We start from the raw sequence: 18,529 nt of genomic DNA, 5'->3' as shown, positions 1-18,529 counted from the left end.
AGGTAAGAACATATCTTAGTATGTAAAAACGGTGGCCTATTCCTTTAAAGGAACAGGCCACAGTCTTTCCATACGGTGATATGTTCTTTCCCGAGCTTAGACGAGTTGATACGTACCTGTCTGGTCTTTGTTTGTGCCTGTGGAAGAACTTGGTCACTTCTAACTGCACCCCGTTTGGGGCCATTGGAATACATTGGGAGAGGTCAAATGCTGACAACATCTTTGGTCGTTTTGTGTGACTGAGGGCACACACAAAGACCAGACAGGTACGCATCAACTCGTCTAAGCTCATATGAGAACATATCTCAGTATGGAAAAACAGTGGCCTGTTCCTTTAAGACATGCCCAACTGACCACCAAATAATCAAACTCAAAACTGTTTACCGTGGTAACTGCCAACCACTCAGAGAAAATGATCTAACTGAGCAAGAACAAGTAAGTGCTTCCTGTGGACTCGTCTGTGGACTGTACACAAAGACAAGTTGAATCTTAGGTCTCATGACGACTAACACCAGGGTTTTCCTTTCATTCTACACAAAAATATCTTTTTACACCTCCATTTCTACTTAGCTATGATTGTGACCTCTGACCGAGAGTAGATAATGCTTTGTCTGCTGTGTTGGTACATCCGCTTGTGCTGTTTAATTTTTAATATATGTTCTACTTGTCAGAGGATAACATTAAATCGCTATTTATCATACTGGGTCAGGCTGTACAGTCGTACTATCTCCATCATAGCCTTGACTGTGGTGCTCAGGCGCCCACTCTCAGCCACTGAATGTTTGCTTGCATATCAGTATGACGCTCTGAGAGGGTATTTATCCCTTTTCTGTGGAAGCATAGACCGACATGAATGGTAGGACTAGCGCAATGTCTCGAGTTCATGTCTCTGGGTCCCATAAATAAACATCTCCTGTATAAGACTATTTTCATCTCTCCTCTCGAACACCATTGTTAATTCTCTAACAGTACTTGCGCTCTTCTTATTCTAGTGAATTGAGTAAAACAAGTTGCACTGTTTCTCTAACAGTTTGTATATAATCAGCCAGCAGCTAGAAGAGCTGCCGAGTCCGACAAAATGAAAAAAAAATGACCTGGTGCAGATGTCAGTTTTTTATGTCTCCTATACATCTGAGAGCTTTGTTTGTGATTTTTGCATGTTGTTAATTAAATACATCTTTGATCCCACTAAGAAAAAGAAAATCTCCAGTAATCCACTCACAGGTTTGCTCTTGGGTCCCGGTCTGAATGGTAAAGTGGATGTGTTTAATCTCGAGGCGGCTCCTGTTTGGACACATCAATCAAAATAGCCACCTCTGAATCTTATAACTGCCACACCTGTCACAGCTGTCACTCACCCGCTGCACCTCTGCACACATATATTTCAGGATGCAAACTTCCATCAGTTTCACGGAAAGACAAAACAACCCTTGGCTGCTAAATAATATAATTTATTCAATTTACTTCACATGTGTTTTACAACTATACAGTATATACTCCTATAGACGTGGTAAATAAATAGCTTGTTTTACTACTGACAAACAATGTCCAGTGTTGCGTTTAAAAGTAGACTAGTTTCTATGTTTTTTTGGTATATACATTTGTCACACAAAAATACATTGCATTTTACAGAAGTGAGCCACAGACACATCAGTCCCAGACCTGACAATGACGCTGCAGTGTGTTTTACATTCGCATTTACTTTGCTGAGACTGTCGGACACTTAGTTTGTGTAGTATCAGAGCAGTGTTCAACCCAACTCTCATGTTAACATTGAAGTTAATGTGATATGCAGAGAAGGTCCTGTCGAATAGGACATGTCATATTATGTCATTGGAAACTGAGGGCTGGATGTCACCCCTCCTTTTGGCGTTTGTTTTCTTTTTACATCAGAGAAGAGGATGTTTCGCCTCTCGTCCAGTCTCTTCATGTTCATCTGATCAAACAATGGTAACAGTGAATCTGGTTAAAACTTGCCCCACCTTGTTATTGTTTACCCTAAACTTGTTTCACTCATTAACTTAACCATTTTCTAGAGGCTAGGGTATACAATCCGGCCCCTAAGATGATTCTTGTTGGCCCCCAAAATGATTGGTAACTTATATTATAACTGGCCCACCGATTAATTGAAATGCATTTCCCCTCAGCTGAAGAAATACCCACTCTGATGCAGGTCACTGTGTCATTAGTTTGACAGTTTGAGTTTATTACAGTTTTAGGCAAATTATTTCTAACAAAGTACAACAAATAGTCGTCTTATGAAGCCCTGGAAGCTCAAGAAATGGGGATAGGTTATGTGCAGTCTGTTTAAAAGCATATTATGTAAAATAATACTGTTTAGATTGGCCCCTGCTCCAAATGAGCGAGACACCCCTGGTCTAGAGTGTAAACTTTGGGTCACTCAGGTCTTATTTGAATGATCAGACCCATTCTGTGCTCTAGATCCGAGGTTACCATTGTATAATCTCTTTACTACCATGTTTACAACCAAAGTTTGATCAGATGAACATGAATAAGCTTCTTGTAAGAGAAGCATCCTCAACTCAAACAGCAACATTCTGATGACAACCTTTACTACACTAGAAAACTCCTTGATAACACTTTATTATATCGTAATTTTAATTTCATATAAATCGTACTCGAGCAAAAGTAACTTGTCTTCTGTTTAACAAAAAAATACTGCGCTTTAGCATTGAGTGTTGAGGTTTTTGCAATAAAATCTTTTTGTTTTGACATGTAATATAAGTTCATTAACCCTTTCAGTGGCTGATCTTTGAATTAAGGCAAGTTCTTGAACAGAAAATAGATTTCAGTAGACACCAACAAACACCAGCTATTACGGACAACATAGACAACATAGAATCCCATACATAGCAGTAGCAATGAAGAGACTGAAGAGTGAGTCCAGTAGGTAGGACTTCTCTTCCTGTGTCTGTACAGTAAAAGGACACAGAGCAGAGAGAGAGAGAGACAGCGCAGCATTAATCAAATGTCCTGAGGGCTAATCAGGGACAGATCAATACTGACCGCTCCCTCCGACACTGTCCGGCATCACCCATTACTTCCTGTCTCCTGCAACCTGCTGCGGCCCAACGCTCAATAAAAGGTTCAGGAAACAAACAATCATAAACACCCACACGTCAATTCACATATTTAAGACCATTTATCACTGAACGGACCAATGACTGCGACTCCACTCCTCCAACCACCAGAAACACCAGAGCAGTTGTTCTCAATACTTCTTCAGGTGGTACTTTGTGTGAAAAGATTGAGAACAACTGCACTAGGGAAAATACACCATTATGACTTAAGTCTGCAACTTTATTGTTTTACTTGATTTAATGTTTAATGATTCTACAACCCACTTACACCAGCAACACTATCAATTTAGGTCTCATACCACATGAAGACAATAATGTTCCTTAGATGTGCATAATCCAAAAAGGGTAAGTAATTAAGTAATTTAGTTGCACGTGAACAAGTGCCGAAATACTTATTTTGCCTAAATACTTATTTTGATATAGCTGAAAGACCTGCAGTGGTTTTGTGGCTTTAGTCTAATTTAGTAAATTACGCACAGCAAATGCAGTTAATTCATTAGCTGTGCAGTGATAAAAACCTTATGTCTTGGCAAATGTACAGTTGGCTCTGGCTCTTGGCAAAATATGAAGGACAAAATATGTAAGACGAAGCACAGCACTTAACAAAGAGATGCTCCGTGACTCAATGCTTTTCAGGGCAAAAAAGTTGGATGCACACAGTGTATAACTCTGCACCTTAAAACATTATTATTGCTCTATTGTCTACACAAATTAATCATTATTCCTTTTCAAATAAAAGCCACATACGTGATCTGAATGTTTCTGTACACACACATTTACAGCAGTGACACACAATACAATTTTATGATTAGATATTGCACTTTCTCTTTACCTACTTTCCAGCTGTCAGTCTCTCAATAATCCGTCAGTCAGCTTTAGCAGCATGTACATCACTGTAGTTGCATTTGGATGCTCCGTTTCCCCCACAAACTTCATCGAAAACTTGATGTCAACTTCCATTGATCTTCACTGTACAAGAAGCAAAACCCTAGAGTCGCTTGGATCGTTTAGCGTCCAGTCTGGCAGTAGCAGGTTTCCTGAATAATACATCCATTTATTTTATAGAATTTTTTGGAGAGCATTTTTAGTCTCCAGTCTGAAACGGTTCAGGACTGGACCCACCATCGTCACTCAAAATCTCATTGTTCGTAAAAGTCCCAGCCAGCGATGCACCCAATACTTGTCTGACAGGCGCCATCTCTGACAACGTAATGTTATCATGGTTGCCAACTAACGTAGCTTTGTCCATAATCTCCTTGCTGTGCTTGGACACCACTGCATCCAGGAAGTCGTACTTGTGGGACAGAATACCGCTTTCGAAAAGATATTTAGTAAGATAGGAAAAGCCAGTGTTAGCCAAAAGGGAAGCCAGCATAGACACCGATTTGAACGGGAATCTCTGCTGGATGAAATACTCCACGTCCCCAGTCAGATGGTGGACCCTCTCTTGGGTCACCCAGCCCGGATAGTAGATAAAAGGGGGTAGTTTCAGGTAAGGTTCGCCTCCTCCGATGCGCAGCAAAAGTCCAAAAACGTACCCAGCGACAGAGCCGTAGGTGTTGGTGCCTTTGACGAACAACACGCTGAGGAGCTGAGGGAAGATGATGACGTAGACCAGATCTGAGCTCAAGTACCACAGGCCGTAGACGGATCCGGTCAGCAGAGCCATGGCGGTAGCAGCTGCTCCGAAGACGAAGATTGTGCCACGCATCACCCACACTATTTCGTTGTCGGAGGCCTAGAGGCGACAGAAAGATATAGGGTTGTAATCGAGACAAAGGGAGTCAAACGTGTGTCAGAATTACATCATAGTAGTGTATAGTTTAAAATGTAGGTGAAGGAGGGGTCTTATGTTCTCCTGTACAAACATGCTCTGAAAAGGAAGCGTTTCTTGGTGATTCATTTCAAAATGCAGATGTTTTGACCTGGTTTATGGTTAACAACTCTGCAATTGCTGGGCCTGTCCACATGAAAAAAAAACTGTTGTTGTGACCCCAAAAACAAGCACCCTTTGATTAAATCTGCTGCCACAACAAAGAAACTTTAAAATTACAGAGCAAAATGGATTTATCGATCGGTTTCCAGATCTTTCTGAAACTGTTGCAGGCAGACTGTGCGCGCCCTCATCATTGTTTGTGCTTACCGACTGCCGAAAGGCCAGTTGATAGATGTTCCTGGCGAACATGGAGCTGGCCGAGAGGATGGATGAGTCTGCTGATGACATCACCGCCGCAGAAACCGCCCCGAGACCGAAAAAGGAAACGTAGGGCGGGCACAGGTGCTGGAGGACTATGGGTAAAATCATGTCAGATTCATCTTTATCCTTTGGGGCCAGGGAGCCGTAAGTGGTCTGGTTCCAATCTGGGGAAAACAAAGTAAAGAGACAGCGCATTATTACACATATACTGTACTGTTATGGTTTTGAGCACTGAATTTAAAGCCACACCGCGTAACATTTCATCCAATAAATAAAAAAATAAAACACAAGCATTTATTTCATTACAGATATTTTAAGCGATAAAACAAACAAGCATGTGTGTTTGCTGTGAGTAGCTCTTCTCTTCTAAAACCTGACTTTGCTGGGAGCAGGACGTCTCCAGCTCGTCTCCATGGAGATGCTGACTAAAGGCAGCCAAATATAAGATTTAAACAACTTAAGTCCTCATCCAAATCCTTTCTTTGATTACCTACTGCAAAAAATACATTTTTTTGTGTGTGTCTAGCTGGTCTTTATAGGAGCATGTTTTTGTAATGTTGGCAACAATATGATCCAAAATGTTACATGGTGTGCCTTTAAATTATAAGACGACGTAGTTCAACTTCTTTCTCCAATTTTCTCCAGTTCGGCTTTACACACATCTAAAAACTTCTTGATGGAGCTTTCAACCTGTAGGCCAGTTCTGTGGTTTTTTTGGCATGTTTTTGTTGGTCTTTTAAGACTTTAATAATCCCATTTGGAAACCTGACCTCTACATTTCAATACCTCTGAGGCGATCTCCATGTCTTGAGCTAGGTTTGATCAGAATGTTGCGCATGTTTTAGGTTGTTTGGTTGATGGGGGAAATGTAGAGCACCAGGAGGAAACCCACAACATGCCAACTTCGCAGTGAAAGACCCTTAACTGTCTGGGAATCAAACCTGGGACTTTCTTTGCTGTGAAGCGAGTCAAAAGTCACATTTTGAATTACCAGCAAAGAAAACGCTGAAGCACGGCAAACGTCACACTGAGCTGCTTGTTTCAGACAGATGATTGATCGGCGTGCAGACATGTGCCATCAAACTTGAGCAACGACCCAGTGTTGTTGAATTCATAATGCGCTTTAATTGGATTTTAATCGAGTTTTTAATAAATGATCACTTAATCTTAACCATTAATACTAGAGGAGCATTATCAATATTGACATGACATTTTGGACACATATATAGATGAGCAAAGCTGTCACATCGATCAAATCAGTCAATTGCATAAGGTGTTACAGTAATGATTGAATGAAGCGGGGTATACTGGAGTTGTTTAATCTCAGAGGAGTGGGACCTGGCGCTGGTCCTGGGTCAGCTGGCCTTTACGTCTCTCAGCGGGACAGTGAATCATGTTTGCTCTTTCGCCTGCCCCCCCCCCATCGCCCTGACTCCACCGACCATTTCCACTGCATAACATTATGATATCTCTATACATCTCTCCTGTCTTGCTTCCCTCCTGTGCCTGAAATACTCAACCTCATTAGCGTTTACACGGGAACTTCCCCATGGAGACCAAAGTATCAGCTCCTCTTTGGTTGAAATATTCACCAAATCACGGTGGTCTCCCCTTCTGTTGGTCGTGACAGTATCCGTCTGCTGTGGCCTCTTGATACCGCATCGCTCTATTTTCCACATGTGAAAAGCTGTGCGGCTGTAAACATGTCGGCTCTGCTTTGATCTCTGCCTCTGTTTGAATAAAGGATCACTCTCCTGGAGACTGGCACTGACTTGTGATGTTTCATTAACTGCTTAATCAACATGTGGCTGTGTGTGTGTGCGCACTTAATTCACAGATTAGAAGAGAGCTGAGCCCTTTGTTTATAAAACCTGCAATTAACCAGGCTTAATGCTATTTATCCATCTACTTTTAGCAAACACACTTCATGTTCAGTTCAAATATACTATTACTATCATATTATAATTAGGTTATTATATGCACACGTTGCACCCGCTACATGGACACATTTGTTCTCACCTCAAGACATCAACTATGTGGTCTTTGTTTTGAAAATGTTTGTGTTTGTAGTCTTTTCTTTGGTGCTTAAAGCTGTTACTTGCTTGACATCGCATTATTCATTCAGTTCTACACACCCCGATGTCTGAGCTGCTTTGGGGCTGACTGACAGAGACGTCACATGACTGCTAGTCTGCATCAATGGCATCTCCGACCACATCCAATCACTCACACAATAAATTTGTGCGAATGCGAGTGGTGGGTGAATTGAATTGCCCAATAAAACCACGTCAGCATGCACTGGCTGAAGCTAGGCTCATATGAACTTGGGTTTTAGACAGTGTGGCCCCATGCATGACTGATACAAATGCTACAAACATAGTATAAATGTTTACCAGTGGAGGCCCCGATTGCTCCAATCAGGACCGAGGGCACGGCCATGACCAGGCAGCCGAAAGCAGCGATGAAGGACAGCACTTGTGCGTATGTGGCAGAAGAGGCAGAGAGAACTCGCTGAAAATAGACCTGCCATGGAATCCCCCCCAAAATCTGCAAACGGAGAAACAGTCAGTACAGACAGAGGCGCGTGAGGTCATGACCCGAGGGCGGTGACAGCGGGACGTACGAGTAAACAGAAGTTGTCCGCCCACAGCCATTTGTCTTCAGGCACAATCTGCCCGAGCCACGGAGACTGGTACACCACCTCTTTGGCTGTAATGCTTATGTCTGTCACGGCAGGGTTGGACAGAGCGAAAGGCACGCTGATCCACTGCAGAAGAAAGGAGATTCTTTATACTCATACATTCACTAATATGTAGATGGTTATAATGATCCGAAAGGTAGATTGTTTGTTTAAAGTGGATCAACTTCACAATAGGCAAATAGAAACATAATAAAACATAAAATCTACATCAGTGGTTCTGTGCACAGTTTGATGTCATTTGGGCTTCATCTGGTGATACTGGTCCACTGCCACTTTAGACTTCATTTCAATGCTTAAATGCTTTTAGGATTGGGCTTTTGTGGATTTAGATCTGATCAACTGGCAGCTTTTGGTCTTTCTTTACTATTTTCTCCCCACTGAGTGTTCTTAAGAGCAGCTTCTCTATCGCAAGATCAATGAAGTCTTGTCTTTAGTCATGATTTAGCCCAAGTTTGGGGCCATTTTAGCTCTGATTGAGTCTTGTGCTACATGGGAAGAGGAATATTTTCTGAAGAGAGGCTAGGTGTGAAATGATTAGGAACCACAACCATTAACATGATTGGATAAACACTATTACTACCACGATTATCTAACAATATACTGCAGGTCACTATATCATTAATAAGTTTGAGCAACAGTATTCCTCACCAGCCCAAGAAAGATGCAGAAGAGTTGGACCACATCAGTGTAGGCCACAGAGTACAGCCCTCCCACCAAAGTGTAGAAGATGGCTATGAGAGCTGAAATGATCACTGACATGTTGATGTTTATGTCCACAATGACGCTCAGAGTGGCACCTGCAAAAAAGAGCCACATGTTACCTTTCCAGAAACCTGAGACTTTAAATATTTGCTCCAAAAAGGTATTTTATTGTGAATTGAACTGTGTGCGCGTCACAATGTTTTTGAGATGTTATTTATTCACTGTGTGTGCTTTACACGCGGTAAAAGTGACAACATGCAACTAAGTAATTCACTTATTATTGTTCCATTTGATCTAACTGACCAAAAACGTACCCAGGGCAGACAAAATGGCGGCTGACCAGAAGATTTCCCCCATGAGCGCAGGGATGAAGAGCAGTCCCCCCATCCTCTTCCCGTACAGCTGCTGGAAGGGGTCCAACATGGTGACGTAACCTCGGGAACGCATCGGCTTGGCAAAGAAAAGGCCCCCTAAGTGACGCAAACCATTTAAGTAAGTCAGACAAATGGCCGAGCATTTAATGAATGAAGCAGGAGTTTAGTGTGAGTTACCACAGCAGGCAAGGTATCGGCTTCTCCCCTCTATGTGATTTGAACCACATGTTTCTTTATACGTAAGGCAAAACACATCCTATAAGTATATTAATTACTGTACTTCTATAAATGTGATCGTTCTTCCTAATTCCTGAAAATAGCTGGCACATCAAACTGATTAAAATGGTCAGAAATAGCTTACACCCCCATAGAATTAAATTGGATGGACAGGCATGAATTGTGCTGGCCTATACACCATCCAGTCATAGATAACAGCATGCTTAAACTTTTTTTCTCTCAGAATACCATCAGTTTTGATTAACTATAGACTTAAATTATCCCTGCTTTTAACAGAGTGACGTTCTCTTACCCACGACCAGGCTGAGAGCGTATCCAAAGGGAGCTTGTGCCCAGGCCAGGCCGTAGTCCGGTAGATACACGTACTCTGCTGTCCCGTTGATGTAGCCCCCACCTACCCATGTGGCTGGAGAGAAGTAAAATGGGATTTAATCAATGGTTGTTCCAGCAAATACATTATCTAATGATTGGGAAGGGGAAGGGGGAATCTTATTTAATACTAATTGTTCATAATTTCACTGGTGAGATAAAAAAAAGGATTTCAGAAATTGGACCTAGCCTAAAGTAAAATTTGTCACGTGACTTATTTTAGTCCCCCTTACAGTATTGCAGCCAAGCCCCACTTACAGATGTATGAACAGTGACTGCAGTCAGTAACTCAATAGCCTATATTATAACAAAAAAAAAAAAGCCTAAATAAAAAGGTAATCTAAAACGCATTTAATTTGTGTGAATGATATGGGGGCAACCCATGGAGGACCCCTGCAATGCTTCCTTCTGAGGGCGCCCCGAACCCCCAGTGTTTATCTTTGAAAGCTTTTTACGCGTCACGGCTGTGCGTAAAAGTGAGCTGAGATCCGTGCGCGTTTTGAAAACAAAAGCTTTAAAAACCTCGTTAAAGATGCTACGAAAGCTGTTTCATTGGGAAACCGTTAAAAAACACACCAGTCATCGTGAATCCGCCAACGAACAGCCCAATGTCCCTTCCTCCGACCATGATGCTCTCGCTGCGGTCTCCACTTTCACTAACTCCGGAGTTCTTGTTCTTCCACGCAGCCCATATCCCCACGGCCAAAATCAAAACGTAAAAAAGTATAATAGCCACGAGACCCTCGGCGTGAATGGCCATGTTCTCTTCTTGGTTCGTGTCCCTCCGCCGAGATCAAGCGCTGCTGCTGCTGTGCGCCCTGGACCGAGGACTCATGGAGAGAGCTGCAGGGACAGGGAGACAGACGCGTGACTGAGAGCGCGCGCACACACAGGACAAGACAGTATTAAGACTTAATCGTTCATTGTTTGAAAGGGCATATCAACATTACAACGAGAAGGGTTACATCACTCGTCCTAATTACTTTATTATCTTACAAAGTCATTGACAGATTATAAAGTCATTTCCACTTTTATGAAGCGGACACTGTACTCACTCTGGGGGATTATTTTAAATTGGCTGCATGAAGTGATATAGCCAAGACGACTAAGCTGGTTAAATGGCAAAAGGTGTAGATTGCTGTGAATACTTTATGCTGTACCATCTGAAAGATAGGCTACAGTGACTTGTAAAGCTCCTTGCTAATTGTTAAAGTCAAAATGCAGACTGCAAGTGTATTTATCAAGCGTCTCTCTACATCAGGTGGTTCGTTGTTTTTTCAATCCCTGAAGATCAAGCTGAATAAAATGCTTTACGCACGGCATTAGAGAGTGGCACCAAGAGCCAGCTAATTTACAGTTATTGGAAACATCTATCTCCAGTATCAAATGTATGCAGTTTGCACATGTCGACTTTTGGAGGAGTTGTTCAGCAGTGCGTAAAAGTGCAGCATGTCCAATTTCAACCATTACGCGCGGTGGGAAACTGTCAAAAATAGTCCCAAATTAAAGTTTCTACGCGCTTTGCTCAAACGTGTGGACTTCATTCCGCGTTTCCACTGACTCGGGGGGTTCCAGGCGTCAGTCCAGTATCGCAATATCGATCTGTGTAAATCAACGCCTGTCTCTGCAGTCAAATGCGGTTACCGAGTCAACGTCTTTTGGTTTAACAAGACACGATAATATACAAGAAGTGTTACCTTTTCTTCACAGACGCAGGACCAGATCCAAAGTCCACTTAACGAAGCCTTCAAAGTGCCAAAAAAAATAAATGATGTTCTTTTGGTTCAGTTTTGCACTAGCGCAGCGTATTCCTCCAGGACGAACGGACCCAAATTGTCCAATGTTGTTTTAAAGTGCGCGTGGTGCGGGGCGCGAGGGATGGAGAGAGCAGCGCGCGCAGGGAAGGAGGGGGTGGAGATGAATGGGGGAGTGGAGGGTTTATTGGGTGCTGTCAGGGTAGGTACACGCGGGATGAATGTCTTCCAGGCCAGGACCAAAATAGCACCTAATAGAGAGTGGCGTGACGCACGGTTTCTCCTGCTCCGGTAATGCTTTCCAATATCAGAATCATATTGGCGAGCCTTTACTTCCCGAGTTACACCCAAAGGCCTGATTTACGATTGAGCACGGCGACCACAAGTTAGGCGGCATGGATTTTCTGCGGGCGCGGGGCCCATAGTCGGAAGTAGCAGGGAAAGAGCTAATATCAATTATCAATAAGAGGAACTTTACAGCGAGGGCAGGGGCGGACTGGGACTGAAAAACAGCCCTGGACTCTAACCAGCCTGGCCCAAATCAGCGTAATTGTGACTTCCACAAATCCATATTTCAACCTCTTACCACCCGCCTTCACCGAGTGCATTTTCCCCAGTTTTTTTTTGATTGGTATCACCTGCAAAAAGAACTGGAAAGGTGGTCATCAATATAAATAATAAATAATAATGGTCCCAAAATTGAACCTTGTGGTACACCATGCATTCCTTTTAGATTCATGTTTTTTTAATACCGGGCTTTACCAAAATCTAAAAGACTGGAGAGCAACAATGTAACGCCTCATTTGAAAGCTAAGACCTACAAAAGTGATGGTCACTTTTTGTCACGTCGCCACATTTTTGTCACATTTTTGTTTTGGTTATTTTTTCATTATTTTTTGTATCAGGTTTTTTTTTTTGTCTGTGTTTTTCTCATGTTTTCTCATTACATTTTTTGTCACTTTTTTGTTGCTTTTCCGGCACATTTTTGCTTTGTTTTCATCCTCTTTTTCCTCGCTATTTTTTGCTTTCAGATTTGGGTAAAGCTCGGTTGACTGGCGGCCCTAGAGCCAGTGGCCCTTCTGTGCTCTTCCAGAATGGACATATGGCCAGTCCGCCCCTGAGCGAGGGCCTTTAATGAATTACCCATAGCGCCACATTGCCAATTCAGAACCCCCTGTTACAACTAAAACAGCCACAACCACTGCTTTTACGGATCTCATGCAGCCTTTGGTTCACAGGCTTTGATTCATGTCTTGGGTATTGATTTGATTCGTCTTTTCATGGGTTCAGGAAGGGTCAGCTCATATTTTTCTACACTTCTTAAAACCCGCTCCTTTATTATCAACAGTTGCTGTGATGCTTCAATCCTTTCAGAAAACCTCAGCACCAGTAATATTTCCCGAACAGTTATTGAGGTTTAAAGCTGGGAGCTGTCCTCGGTGCTGATATTGGCAACCGCCCACCAGCAACAATCTCTTCCCTATGTAGCAACTTCTCTTATGGCAACAGTGGCAATTCACAAATATATGAAGCGTGGCATCTCTTGAATAATCCGCAATACATTTCTTAGACCAGTGTTTGAATCGTGACAAGTCCCTTCATTAAGCTCGGAGCTGTCAGAAAACCAGGCAGAGGTTACCTTTAATTGGAAGAGGTTTCACTTAATAAACCGGCGCAAATAAACCCGTGCTGTCAAGAAAAAGACAGAGAGAGAGAGAAAAAAAAGCACAATGAGAATCTTTCATTCATACGGTCGTGTAAAGGGCCGCAAATGTAGCGCAGCAGGTAAAGTAGACTCCCGCAGCTGATGCGCGTTGGAGAAGAGGGTTGTGGCGCCATCTTGTGGAATTTACTTTTCCACAGCATACAATTAAGGTGAAAACGGTGTAATCTCTTAACCCCCGCCTTAACCGAGCACATTTTCTCCAATTTGGCGTAAAACAAATCAAACAACAAAAACAACAAAAGAAAACGTGACCCAAAAAAAGCGATGATAAAGTGACAATTATGTGACTTTTTGGGTCACATTTTTGAATCGTTTTTTTTTTTAGCCATGTTTTTGTCACTTTTCAATTTTGTTATTGTTGCTTTTTCGGCATGTTTTTTTGTCGCTCATTCGTTGCTTTTTTTGTGTTGCATTCTTGTCTCATTTTTGTTTGGTTTTCATCCTCGTTTTTGTCGATATTTTGACGCTTTTTTCCCAGAAGCTTTTAGAATTGGGTAATTGGGCCAAACGGGAGAAAGTGTGCTCGGTTAAGATGGGTGTTAAGATGTTAAAAAACTATTGTAAAGGATTTCAAGCTTTACATCTACTGTAGTATTAAGACATATTTATTAATTTTTTGAATTAAGACACAAATTGCACTTCGATAAACCATTTCAAATTTGTTTTGAGTAAGGTGCATTCATCTTTTGTTCAAGGCAAAATTAACTTATTAATGAAACTACAGACATTTGATATGGACATACAACAACAACATCTGAACGCAGCTATTGTCAGAGTTTGCGATTACAATCAGGTAGACGGTGCCATCTTGTGGTATCACAGCTACACAACAACCAGGACTAAACAACAAAGTTCACTCCTTTTCTTTTTACTTGCATAAAGTGGGTTGTTTAAATTTGTAGTATAATTCTAGCAAAAGTGCTGTTTTAGTCAAAAGTATTAAAAAGTGCAAAGAGTCTCCACCCATGTGTTGATATTTACACATAGTTGTTGAGTCTGTAGCCATTACTGGACAGGGAAGTTAAAGAAGGCGCTCTGTTGTCCTTCAGTGCCTCCGGGGGCTTGTACGGAGGAGCAGGGGGGTAGATGTTGTTAAAAGCAGGTGGTGGAGACACGGGCTGACTCCTCTGTGTCTGAAACTCCGGACGTCTGGATCTACTCTGACTGCTGCTGCTCCAACAGATCACCACTCCCCCAACCAAACTGAGGCAGGCGGCCGCGTAGCCAAGGTACACACACAGACCCAGCTCGTATTTGAATCCAGCGGGCAGGAAGGGGTCGTAAAACTCCATGACCACATCATTGGTGGTCCATATGACAGTGACCAGGCAGAGGATGCCGGCACAGATGAAGCAGATGCCTCCGCTCAGAGCCAGGAGGAACTTGATGCCGGATGCACGGGCAAAATAGGTGCACTTCATCCCCAGAACAGAGACGACGGCAGCCAGGACAGACGTGATACAGGACAGGACCATAAGAGCTCGGGCCGCCTGCCAAGGGGTAAAAATAGGAGTAGTTAAAATTCTATCTGCACAGATATGTTACTTATTACCTGAAGATAACAAGACCACAATGCTGACATAGAAATGGCAGACCAATTGGTAATTTAGTTATTATAAACCTCTTACCTTCCGCCTTAACCGAGCACAGTTTCTCCAGTTCGGCTTTACCCAAATCTAACAAGTTCTCACCTGGCGCTTACAGCATATTGGCCAGAGTAACGCCTCATAGTCAAGACATACAAAACAGATCCTTTTCCTCACATTGCTGTCTCGTTGTTGTCACTTTTTCACATTCTTTTTCATCTCATATTTGCCAGAGTTTGACACATTTTGGTTGTTTTTTGTCACATTTTTATTTATTTTTTGTCACATTTTTTATATATATTTTTGTCACATTTTTATTATTTTTTGTCACATTTTCTTGTTTTTTGTCACATTTTTATTATTTTTTGTCAATTTTTTATAATCTTTTGTCACATTTTTGTTGGGTTTTTTTTGGTCACATTTTTGTCGCTTCTTTTTTAATTTTTTTTTTACACTTTTTCCAATGAGCTTTTACATTTGGGTAAAACCAAACTGGAGAGAAAGTGCTCTGTTCAGGTGGAAGGTAAGAGGTTAAACATCTTCCATCAAAACTACAAATACTACTTTATAACCATTTTTACTTTTAAATCCCCCGTAGACACCGCTTAATACAATTTTACTCATTATTAGTTTTGCCTAAGACTAGATTTCTGTTGTTATGCAGCAGTACTTGCAGTAGCAGTAGTAAAAGTATAGTATCAATAGCTGTAGTTAGTAGAAATAATCTGCATCAGTAACAGACAGTAGTAACAAAGTAGTCTGATTGGTGTATAAATGACTTTGTATATAAGGACTTTATTGAACATACACCACATTACATTTAAATTTATTTTCGAACAGGTTTATCTAAACCAGTGGTTCTCAACCTGGGGGTCGAGACCCCCAAAGAGGTCGCGAGACAAATTTGGGGGGTCGCCAGCTCATTTGGATAAAATATACATATTTTCATTACAATATAATCTTTTTTTTTTTTTTTTTTGTGTATTCTAAATCTTTTCTTTTTTTTTTTTCTCTTCTCTTTTCTTACAATATAATCTGATGTTTTATTGTAGCATGTGTTTGCTATTTTATTATCTATTTCAGCCATTTGTTTTTTTTTTTCTTTATTTTTTAAGAATTATGTAGGCTAATGTTCCTATTTCCCATGGTGTGACCCGGGCGGGGGGTCACGAACCTCTTTACCTGTTATAATGGGGGTCGCGGCTCCAAAAGGTTGAAAACCACTGATCTAAACTACAGGGTTAGCATTATATGAGCATGGAAACAACATGGACACAGGATGTCATGTTGTTTGCAGGGGGTATTAAACTACCATAGTAAGTGTGGTCATCCAGATTGTGGTTTCTATTTTACTGTGATTAATCCAGCCCATCTAGTATTGTCTCACCTGCAGGTCCCGGGGCAGTGCCAGCATGGACCTGTACACCTCACACTGATAGATGCCAGTGCTGTGCCACACACACTCCATCCACAGGCCCTTCATGTACGAGGTGGCAGTGATTATGTTCGACCCCAAGTAGGCCGTGCTCCTCCAGTGGGGCAGCACCGTGGACACTACAGTTCCTGTAAACCCCAGCACCCCCAGGAAGAAGCCCAGGACCTGCACCGCCATGTTGGCCATTGGTCACTCACTCAGGCTGGTGTCACCACTGAAAGATAGAAAACAAATGATCTGTTTATAAAGATTTACACTTTGATTTTATAGTTACAAAACAGAAGTTGTTTCAAAGTTCTTCAGGCTCAAAGGTTTGGGCCTTAGGTACAAACCAATTTTGTAGGCCTTTACCACACATTTTTTTAAACTGTGATTGTTAGGCTTTTTGAAGTACCCTTAATCCCTTCATTCCCTGCATTTGCTTTACTCCTTTCCCATGAAGAGGAATCAGCTAAACATTGAAAAATATGGACAAACTTGCAGCATAATTGTCAATAAATGTAAACCAAAGGACAAGAGAAGTACAGATACATTGTTCAAAATACTCCAATATTGTAGTGGAAAAAAGAACACAAAAACAGTTTGAAAACCACCGGCAGACTCAGGTTTGTGTAGTCTTCCTCCCGTCCCTGTAATCTTGCCATCATGTCCCCAGGTGTTTGCAGCAAAATCCAATGAGCTTACGTTCAGTTGGCGAGGCATCCTTCAGGTTTCCCCCGAGTTGGCAGAGAAACAGCTGAATGAACTTAGTACAGTGCCATATGTCTCTGGTGAGTGGCAGGTGACTGCATGTGTAACTAATGAGAGCAGTGTTCAGCTTCACCTGTTTAAAAATCCACTCCGGAGTCCTCCCACAAGAACGGAAAAGCAAGGAGGGAATTAAACATTTACAGAAGGTGCCCAAGCTCGGAACGCTGTTTCAAAAACACTTAATGTTCGCAGAAGCCCGTGTGATCTTCAGAAAACAGGATATTACACACAAGATCCTTCTAGATGAAGCAGTAGTGATCTGTGGCAGACTGAAATCAGGGTTCGGTCATTTGTCAAAACAGCATTATTACTGCCTCATTAAAAAACAACGGATTGCAACGTAGAGTTAATCATTCATTTTTGAACACCTAACTTTCCTGAGCTGGTAGCACACACGTATTTGTCCTGCTGTATCCTTCACTGCTTCTCCTCACAAAGTATGAATATTGCCTTCTGCTTTTTGCACTGTGGCATCTACAATTTTACCTTTACTCTGATTATGAAAACTTAACACATTAGGCAGCCTCCATTAAGTTTACACATAAAAGTCAATGGAACTGTTGTGTTCTTGTACTGTACACAGAAAACAATGGCTTTTTGTCCAAAGTGTCAAACATGGCACTGTTGAAGCCTCTTAGATCCATTATACTGGCCCTATTGTTGCCACTTAATGATTGACTACAGCAGGGACATGACCTGAGAGACAGGCAGGGGGAAGGAAAACGGAAAACAAGCTTCCTTTAAGATAACTGCATGTCGATGTTTATAAATGAATGTTTAAATACTCACCAATTAGGTTATGGTTGGATTAGCGAGCCATGCTCACAGGTGTCTGGGCACATTTGTCCAAAGAGGAGCTTGGAGAATGTCCAAATTGGCAAGACATTGGGGAAGATTTCTTGTAGATCAGGTCCCGTCTGTCTCCGCATATGTCTCAAGAAACAAACAAACCACAAAGAATGTCAGTTCAATGAAAGACACCTGTTGTGAGTGACCAGGCATTTAGACGTCATCATTAACAACGCTGCAATCTCTGGCAGCATCAGGGACGTGTCAGGAATTAGTCTACCCACCTAACGTAAAAGGTTTAATGCTAATGACAGACTTCTTTAAGTTTGAAAAATATATAAAACAATTCCGTATATGTACCTGTGTATTAACATATAACTCTAACATTTCCACAAGGCAAGCAACAGAGTCATTTTGCGATACTCACTGTGCTTCAAGTCAGTAAAAATTCAAGTCTTTTCTTTGCAGTCCATCTTCCCGTTCAGCTCTCCCTTTGTTTCACAAGAATAATAGGTTAATTTTCTCTCCCACTGGGCTGGTCCTCTGTCCGGCAGCCGTGAAGTAGAGAGCTCTTGTCGACACTGACGGGAATGGGATGATCCGTGTCAAGGTCTGCCAGTGGGAGACGCCATTTGCACGAGGAAGCTGTAATAGTCTTAGTTAAACGGTGTAATCCTGTGATTAGAAGGTGAGCAAAGTCGCTTCACTGTGTGTTAGGTAAACAAAACAAATGTGATGGCTTGATTTTAGGTCACCCAGTGTGTCCATTTGTTGAAAAGTATGGATTTGGTGAGGGGTTGTCCAACTT

The 18,529-nt window shown here is 41.9% G+C and overlaps 2 protein-coding genes across 2 annotated transcripts; both read right to left on the bottom strand.

The window, feature by feature from the left end:
* Window positions 1-3,426: 3,426 nt before the first annotated feature.
* On the bottom strand, window positions 3,427-11,612 carry LOC306968126 (high-affinity choline transporter 1-like). The gene is made up of 9 exons (XM_079563430.1): window positions 11,379-11,612; window positions 10,258-10,524; window positions 9,605-9,718; window positions 9,016-9,171; window positions 8,648-8,796; window positions 7,922-8,065; window positions 7,692-7,845; window positions 5,245-5,462; window positions 3,427-4,839 (listed from the first exon to the last, which is right to left on the bottom strand). Exons 2-9 carry the CDS (start codon window positions 10,439-10,441, stop codon window positions 4,186-4,188), a joined length of 1,773 nt encoding a protein of 590 aa, XP_079419556.1. The 5' UTR covers window positions 10,442-10,524; window positions 11,379-11,612; the 3' UTR covers window positions 3,427-4,185.
* A 2,526-nt stretch (window positions 11,613-14,138) lies between these two features.
* Window positions 14,139-18,245, bottom strand: LOC306968029 (claudin-14-like; the record flags this gene model as incomplete). The annotated part of the gene is made up of 4 exons (XM_079563270.1): window positions 18,149-18,245; window positions 17,722-17,865; window positions 16,135-16,396; window positions 14,139-14,651 (listed from the first exon to the last, which is right to left on the bottom strand). The coding sequence occupies exons 3-4, from the start codon at window positions 16,366-16,368 to the stop codon at window positions 14,139-14,141; spliced, it is 747 nt and encodes a 248-aa protein (XP_079419396.1). The 5' UTR covers window positions 16,369-16,396; window positions 17,722-17,865; window positions 18,149-18,245.
* Window positions 18,246-18,529: the final 284 nt, after the last annotated feature.

Source organism: Gobius niger (assembly GCF_951799975.1).
Source record: "Gobius niger genome assembly, chromosome: 9".
In the NCBI taxonomy this organism is placed as follows: Eukaryota; Metazoa; Chordata; class Actinopteri; order Gobiiformes; family Gobiidae; genus Gobius; species Gobius niger.
This window is presented reverse-complemented; position numbering and strand designations above follow the sequence as displayed.